The 9,128-nt window shown below is 40.9% G+C and overlaps 1 protein-coding gene across 10 annotated transcripts in view; it reads right to left on the bottom strand.

Moving 5' to 3' along the window:
• LOC103464192 (epidermal growth factor receptor substrate 15-like 1) overlaps positions 1 to 9,128 on the bottom strand; it is a 202,370-nt gene that overhangs the window by 110,084 nt on the left and 83,158 nt on the right. For all 10 annotated transcript variants that reach the window (XR_533610.2, XR_533611.2, XM_008408134.2 and 7 more), the window contains one exon: positions 4,605 to 4,690. Coding sequence is in view for 8 of the 10 variants with exons in the window: in XM_008408134.2 (XP_008406356.2) it covers positions 4,605 to 4,690 (86 nt within the window). In the remaining 2 variants the exon portion in view is untranslated. The remainder of the gene's footprint in view (positions 1 to 4,604; positions 4,691 to 9,128) is intronic.

A 9,128-nucleotide genomic window follows, 5' to 3' on the forward strand; every position in this document is an offset into this window, starting at 1 on the left:
ATCTTTTATCTGGTCATTTTGTGGAATATTTAACAACTAGAAAATGGCAAAGAACAAGAATTTTTTTCCACTCTGATTGGCTGCTGTTACCAATTTTAACTTGAATGTTCGTTGCATTTTTCATAGACGCCTGTGAAAATAATTTCTATTCCCATGACTTTTTTGTTCTCTGGGAAATTATTTTTGATGATAAATACAGAAACAAGCATAAAAATCAAAACATCTACAATAGTGATAGTAATATTAATGATAAAATAATATTCAGTGCAAAGTAGCCTACAAATCCTTGGTGGGGGGCGGAGAGGGACCTGGATAAAGGCTGGGGGGGCGCTGGGCTGAAAAAGGTTGAGAAACACTGTCTTAGATGTTTCACCCAGCGTCTGTAACGAAGTGTCCGGTTTGGCAACAGCTGTGCTGTTTAGGGTCTGGCCTTGGTCCAGATGGATCAGTGGTTTCAGAACCAGAGGCAGTATAGCTCTGTTAGCATTTCAAAGAGCTTCCAGCTCTGCATGTCTCAGCACAGCGCATAGCATTTATTTTTTAGTCATTAAGGTAACTATCACCTGTTAGAGACTTTGCCAGTTTTGCTTGTACAAATGACGAAGTCTTCTGGAGAGAAATATTTAGAGCACTGATTAGGTCCGTCAGCAGTTACGCTCTGCTCCAGTTCTCGCACTGTGCTCTTATTTTTTCGATGTGGGAAATTATCCAAATTCACCTTACTTTTTTCTTTTCTTTTTTTTTTTATTACAGCCAATACATTGAACCCTCGCTATAATGCGGTTCACCTTTCGCGGTCTTGCTGCTTCGCGGATTTTTTTGTGCAGTTTTTTCACAGTACATTTTGTTCTGCATCCTGATTGGCTAAACAGTCTCCGAGCTCCTTCTCTACCTCTGTGCCAATAACATTACGGTATTTAAATACAAGTAATGCAGGTTGGCCATTCAGGAGATGGAAACTGAAACTTTGAATGCCTGCTGGAAAAAACTGTGACCAGAGGCAGCGCAAAACCGACCGAAGGCTCATTTGATGAGATCCGTTGGTCTGCCGTAGATACAGCTGTGAATCTCGCAAAGCAGGTTTGAGGAGACGCTTTAATGACACGACTCCATATCACATTAAGGCCCGATTGATGAACACGCACATCCGCTGACCTGAAAACAGGTTTTGTTCTTTGGTTTCAATGTAGAGTATTTAATTATGCTGTATAATAATTGTAAAAACTAAAAGGTAACTTCACGGATTTCACTTATCGCGGGTTATTTTCAGAATGCAACCCCCGTGAAAAACGAGGGATCACTGTAGTGACACAGTGAGACATTATCTAAAATTATACCAGTCAAACGCAATATGAAAAACAACTAGCCTTCCTGTGTTTACTCTGTAGATGCCAGTATGTCAACCCATCGGTTGAAAACATTGCGACCTCCATGAGTGAAAAATATAACAAAATATATGCATTTTTTAAGTAATTATGAATTTTGGCGTATCACAGTCATTTTTTAGCTAATTGGAAAATTACAACATATTTAGGCCAACATGTTCATCTTTTCCCGGCTCACTTTAAGGATGCTCTAGACCAGGGGTGCTCAAGTCCAGTCCTTGAGAGCTACCATCCTGCAACTTTTAGAAGCGTCCTTACTCCAACGGACCAGGATCAGCTCTGAGAAGGCCTGGTAATGAGCCATTCATTTGATTCAGGTGTGTTGGAGCAGGGATGCATCTGAAAGTTGTAGGATGGTAGCTCCAGAGGACTGGACTTGAGCACTCCTGGTCTAGTCTCTGGAGAGGCATCGAGAGCTGAAGATTTCCTGGATTTGAGGGCACATTTGGCAGCCCACGATCTTTTTGGTTGCTCTGATGAACTTCTGCAGTACTTTCTTGTGTTGATGGTGTGAACCCTTCACACAGGCTCCATGAAGTAGAGAGGAGATGGTACAGTCTTATTCTTGTGTGACATAAATTCTGCAACAGTCACCAACGACATATTTGTAGACAGAAGCAACCCCTCTTCATGCATGCTGATGATGGATTTAGCAGTCTTGAGGTGTAGTCTGGGGAGTGGTGGTTTATAAGTTTATTTACTCAGCCTCGCTTGCAGACCTGCCCAGCTTTCTTGTTTCTGTTAACATTCACAACATCTGCATTTCTTTCTGAGCCCAACCATAATCCATGGAGATCCTAGTGATTTTGATATCTTCTCTCCAGGTGGAAAGAGTCCAGAGGAAGTCACTCATTATCTCAATATGACTTTGATGTTCTATTTTCAGCAAAACCAGTAACTTGTCCGGCTGTTAAGTGAGCTGAGAGTCGTTGTGTTCCATGGAAACCATTGAATAAATAATGAATGATTATTTATAAAAAAACATTAATTAATAATAATTAATTACCTTCATGTTTTTCTAATCAAGAATATGTTTTCTCCTTGCAAACCTCCAGTTCTATATGCAAACAGTTAACAGTGTTAGGATTTGAGTTTTCTGTGTTTATTTTTGTGTTTTTTCTGTGTTTATTGTGATCCTGTTCCCTGTGAGTCTCTGTGTTGTCCTGTCTGCTCCCTAATTGTTTCCCAGGTGTGTCTAGTTCCCCTGATTACTCCCTGTGTATTTAAGTCCACTTGTTGTCTCTGTCTCTTGTCAGATCCTTGTTGTATGTTGTTTGTTGTTGTCTGCTAGTCAGTCTACTCAGTTGATCTGTTAGTCCTGAGTCGACGTTAGCTCTAGTTCTAGCTTCTATGATTGCTACCGGTATGAGCTTAGCCTCCGTTCCTGCCGTGCTGCCAGTTCCTGGACTGTTGTGAGCTTCCCATCATTAAATATTCTTCATCATTTATCTTCACCCTGGGCTCCATCTGCGTTCTCTCTCATCACCTCACCTCAGCTTCATGACAAACAGAAGCATATAAATTTTGATAAAGTATTGGACAGAGACTTAACAAATCCTGATTGTGACATCCTTAGTTTTGAAACAAAATTTCATTCCAAAGCATACATTTTTTAAAATGTTCTCTTAATAAAATCTGCCAATTTCCATAGATCTGCAATCCTCCATACCATCTCCACAGGGTATCGACTGAGGGATTGACACTAACCTATCAATTGACTGATTATAATATAAAAATGTTCCATTTAATGATCTTAATACAATTTAACATAAGTTCTAAAGGAGAATTCAAGAATTTCTAGCTCCAAGTGAACCTGAAAAAATAAGGCCTGTAATTGTTAAAACAATAGTCAGACATGACATGACGGGAAATAAAAAAAAACATGTATACATTGTATTTCTTAAGATGTACAACAGTGGCAATTGTGTCAGATGAGTGATATCGCAACAGTGTAGATCAAAGCGGCATTAAGTTATATTGAGCTAGATATTAGTAAATCATTCATGATTGATAAATCGAGTCAGTTTTTAGGCTCTAATCTTGGTCAGATTCTTGTAGGGGGTTGCCACCAGTCACGTAAAATACAGAATGTTTTTTAATTTGGCAGTTAAATGTTTCCCTGTGCTGCTGGAGCGTCCTGCAGTTTCAGTTGTCTAGAGAAAAACATCACACATCCGCTACTCCACCACGTTCTGAGAAGCCAAACTCAGGCTGTGGTGCACATCCTGTATTTCAATTTCTGAAAGGTGGCAACTTCAGTAAAGAATATAAATAATTTTTACAACCACCCTTCTGCTGGTAGCTACAAAATTGTGAGTAAGATAGAAGTCATTAATGTTAATGAAATGTTTCCCCAAACACAGTTGAAGGAGAGAGCTCAGTGAGGTGAGTGAACCTGACACCCCAACCACCTGAAAAATTGCAGCAAACAGCCTGAGTGGTTAGTACTTCACTAGTGCATGTTTGTCCCATTAAAATGTTCTTTTGTGCTGCTTTAGTTTCTGAGATATTAGAAATAATTTTTTAGATCATCCAGAGGTCACAATCCCCCCATGTTGCTCCAAAACAAACCAGAGTGGGGAACGTTTTTAGTGCTCTGTTAGTGCAGGTTTGTGCCGTTAAAATGTTTGTTTTGCCCTGTGACTGAACCTACAATGCACAGAAGAATAAGACCATCCTAGATATGGTAACTTGGGTAGGCTACTTTTGAGAAAGATGGACAACAAAACAAAAGGAGAAATTATGAATCATATCAGAATATGCAAAATATCTGGCACATAGCACTTATGTCAATATTTAAAATGGTATTCTAAACAACTGTTGGAAGATGTCAATGATTTTGCATTAATATAGAAAGAGAACCTAAACATTACAGCACTAACAGGAAGTGGTGTATATTTTAGCTACCTGTGGCTAAAGCTGCTGCAGGCTGGCTTACTTTCCAGTTGGAGGCTGTCTCTTTTATACACAATTGAGAATGGTAAATTGATAGTGACTGATAATGTTGTCACAGCTAACTAAGTCATAAATACTGCTATTAATAAGGGCCTACTAGCACAGGATTTGCTAATTAAATTAGGAAATGCACATCTGAACCATGAAGTAAAAAACATAAGCTCCATACCGATTAGAAAAGGAATGGGAAATAAAGAATCAAAACTGACTTTAGGTATAATTTGGATTTGAAGTTATTATCATTGTATTAATAGTACCACTTACCTGTGCAGCTGGGCTATTTCCTGACTAATATCATCGAGCTCCTTGATGCCACTGAACTCCCCAGAACCCACTGAACTAGAGCTGTCCTGTCAACACAGAAAAATAAAAGAAAGGGGTAAGAAGCTTTGGAAAGTGAATTTTGATCATAAAATAAAACCAGATGATTAATATAGGGACTAAGGGACAGAAACGGAGATAAAGAATGAATATTAATACAGCAGGAAACAAGCAGTACATATTTTTTTTATCAATAGTTGGTCACATAGGGGTAGGAACCGCATTTGTCCCACCAATGAATTTCACCACATTTGCAAAGAAAATTAGATTTTTAAATCTTCAACTTGAGTCCTTTTACTTTGAAGGTGCAACACGTTGCCCTGCCATTTCAAGCAATGTGAGCAATTTCCTAAAACATAGCTAGCCATCCTCAATATTGTTTTTTCTTGCCCTAGCCCAAGATGCATCTCTTTGTGCATCTCTGGAGAACTTGGCCAATTACTAATGGTGTGCCAATCGACTGGCTACCGATAATAATCGGCTGATTTCCGTGAAAAAGTGTGTGATCAGTAACTGCAGATGACTGTCTTTTGTTGCCGATCACAAAAACTGATCACCTCATACTTTGCAGCCTGCTTTTCCTTGACACTGAGCAAGCGCTTGGCAGCAAATCCTAAGCAATGCCGTGTGGAACTTTAACGCTCTGAGAGTGATGAGAAGTTTGCATATTGCGACAGAAAAATACCTCTGGGTGAAGCACGTCAAAATGCATGAACACAACCAATTTAATATGACATTTAAAAAACAAGCACTTTACAGCTATATTGAGAGTCAATGCAGAAAAAAGATATCCAGAGCGGTCAGACAGCAAGTAGTGCAACGCACCATTCCCAACACTCACCCGAATAATCATGACAGAAATAACCCGGAAAATAATTTACACGTTATTGGTTAGTTTTTTGTTTTTTTTTGTTTATTTGGAGGCTTGCTGCTCCTTCTGTATGCTAAATGTGATTCTGCAGTAAAGCTAGCTAAATATAAAAAAAGCTGACTTTTAAACAGTCAAATCTAGTCAAAATGCCAAAAAGAGTAGAAACTAAGCAGACATTGTCGCTTCACCTCCTCCTCTTCTGGATGTCTGACACATCACCTGGAAATATGTGTAACCCACACTTAAATATGACTTTATAAACATAAAATAAATTAAAGCTGCAAGCGGCGGTGGAGGCCCTCGAAGCCAAGCGCCGCTCCGGCCTATTTGCCACCGCGGGGGTTCCTGCACCACCACTCTCTCGCCACCGTTGACGCTTTGGCGCAGTTCCCCCAGCCTTTCTGTTTTATGGCGAATGGCCAGATTTGAGGCTTGGCCACACCCTCTTAATGCTTTAAAGCAAATGAGAGCAATTTGTTATTAGTCATCGCACACAAGATCATGTTGATTAGGTCAGGAGAGCCAGAATTGGATCTTTCCCAGTTAAAAAACGTCACTTTTTGTACTGAGGGGGCGGGGCTTAGGTGAAGTCAGACTATGATGACATGGATCGTCAGGCATCCAACCAGGATCCCTCATACCAAGTTTAGTGCCAATTGACCTTTCTATGTGAAAGTTGTAGCGGTTGGTTTTCTGTGGCGAGTACGCCAACTTCAGCGCCCCGGAACGCCCCCTAAACATGTATGAAAACTCACCATTTTGATAACTTTTAATGCCACACCCCTTAACTGCATCCTGACCAAAAATGAAGCCGATAGGTCAAAGTCCCTAGGAGGAGTTTGTTAAAGTTCGACGTGAGTAAAATGGAAAAATGGCCAAAATTTGACCTTTGACCCAAAATGGCCGCCTCCCTGAGCATTTTAAGGGGTACCTCCAAGATACTTTTTTTCTTGGTTTGGGGAGATCTACCTACATAACAAATGTACGTCTGGCCACCCCCACTTCGGATTCCAACAGAATCCGAAAATTTTCGTCAGGGGACAATTTTGGGTGAGTTTGGTGAGTTTTTGAATATGTTAAAGCCCCCAAACAGTCCCGCTAAGTGACGGAAAAATAAAAACAACAACAACAAGAACAAACGGCCCTCACAGCCAAGCGCCGCTCCGGCCTATAGCCACCGCGGGGGATCCAGCACCGCCGCCCGCCTGCCACCGCGTACGCTCTCGCGCAGTTTAGGCGCGCGTCCACCAGGCAGTACGCACCGATGAGTTTGGCATGGTTCCCTGGCGACACACCACAAATTTGGTGCAGATCGGTCAATGTAGAGAGGAGTTATAGCTGATGGAATGACCTAGGGGGCGCAGTGGAATCAAATTGCAATTCAATCCTGTTGGGCTCTTTAGCGTTGAACAAAGGTCATACGTATCCAGTTTGGTGCCAATCGGAAGATGCGTGTGTGATTCAGAGACAATTCTATGCATATGGCGAGAGACAGTCAGTTGGCCACGCCCCCACGTGTCAGAGTTCATCATCAGAGTTCATCATCAGGTGGTAAAAGATTACTTCCATATGTATTACTCAGTAAAAGTAAGACATACAGTAGAAAAAACAGGTGACTTCCTGTCGGAAGTGGGCGGGGCTGCTGTGACGTCATCATCTGACTATGAGAATGTAATGAGGGTTGGTCAGTAGTGAGACATAGGAAGTCAGATGCAGTATGTGGAAGTTGTCACTTTGATGTTTTATGGCGAATAGTCAAAGTTTGGAACTTAGCCACGCCCACATGCTTTGACATACAAAAATTCCTGTGATAACTTTAGACCTTTAATGTCTGAACTCTCTGCTGACTAAGTTTGAAGTCTGTATCTCAAACGCTGTAGGAGGAGTTCGATCAAATACGACATCTATGAAAAACAGGAAATGGCGGAATTTTATCCAAAATGGCGGACTTCCTGTTGGGTTTTGACCATGGCTCCAAGAGACTTTTTTGTAGGTCCTGACAAGTTACACATGTGCACCAAGTTTCATATTTCTAGGTTAAAGCATGGCTTGGGGCTGATCATTTAAAAAATTCTAGGGGGCGCTTTAGAGATATTAGGCCACGCCCATCAATGATTGTTATGGATCCCTTTTCGGATAAGGATGCATCCTAGTGAGTTTGGTGCAACTGGGATGAAACGTGGAATCTAGAGCCAAACGTATGGCGGTGGCGTGACCTCTGATTCACGCGCTGCCACGGCCACACCCTCTACTGGAAACTCTTAGCGTTTAAAGCAAGTGAGACCAACTTGCCATCTGTCATCCAACACAGAATCATCTTGATTAGGTCAAAAGAGCCAGAGATGCAGCATTCCAATGAAAAAAAAGCACTTCCTGTTCTGAGGTGGCGGGGCTTTGATGACGTCAGACTATGACGACATATGATCGTAGGGGATCCAACCAGGATCACTCATGTCAAGTTTGGTGCAGCTGGGCTCAACACTGTGGAATCTAGAGCCAAACGTATGGACACGGCGTTAAAGGTCACTTCGCCACGCTGCGACGCTCACCTACTCCATCGAAAACAAACAGGGTTGGAATCCATAACACACCAAAATGTTTTTGGTCTGTGGACACAGTTTCATGTTGATTAGGTCAAAGGGGTCAGATAGAGACCGTTCAGAGTAAAACATAACACTTCCTGTCTCAGGGGGCGTGGCCTACGTGATGTCATCATTTGACTATTGATTATTCTAGGGGACCCGATGATGATCAATCACTATAAGTTTGGTGCCTCTGTCAGCTTTTGTGTAAGAGTTATAACAGTTTCCTGTTTCATGGCGAATAGGTGAACTTTGACCCCTGGTATGACCCCTTCAGCATGCACGAAAACTCACCATTTTGATAACTTTGAATCGGCCATGCCTTATGAACGATCTGACCCGAGTTTGAAGCCGATCGATCAAAATCCCTAGGAGGAGTTTGATCAAATACGACGTCTGTAAACGGCCAAAATGGTGTCAAAATCGGAATTCAATCAAAAATGGCCGACTTCCTGTCATACTTGCACTATGACATTAATTGTAAATTCTGAGTGTCTTGGGGAGCTCTACAAGTGTACCGAATTTCAAGTCTCTACAATAAAGTAAAGTGAATAGGAAAGGGTCTTTTGAAAGTTGCTAGGTGGCGCCCTTGAGCCGTTTCTTATGCGATTTTTGCGACGACCTTAAAATACGTTAATTTTCCTCGGGCTCTATGCGCCCGCCAAGTTTGGTGAGTTTTTGAATATGATAAAGCCCCCAAAAAGCCAATTCATTTGACGGTAGCATAAGAATAATAACAGTACACTGCAAAAAGTCCCCTTTCAAAAACAAGAAAAAAAAGTACAAAAATAGGGTATAATTTTCTTAAAATAAGAAAAATTATCTGCCAACAGAACAAGAAAATTTATCTTGTCAAGATTTTCTAAAACAAGAAAAAATATCTAACCAAGATAAACCTACAATATCTTAAAATTAGTGTATTTGTACTTAAAACAAGCCAATTTTACTTATACGAGTAAGATATATTATCTTATTTTAAGAAAAATTATCTCAAGTAAAGAAAATGTTAATTGA

This window comes from Poecilia reticulata, linkage group LG4 (assembly GCF_000633615.1).
Source record: "Poecilia reticulata strain Guanapo linkage group LG4, Guppy_female_1.0+MT, whole genome shotgun sequence".
NCBI lineage: Eukaryota > Metazoa > Chordata > Actinopteri > Cyprinodontiformes > Poeciliidae > Poecilia > Poecilia reticulata.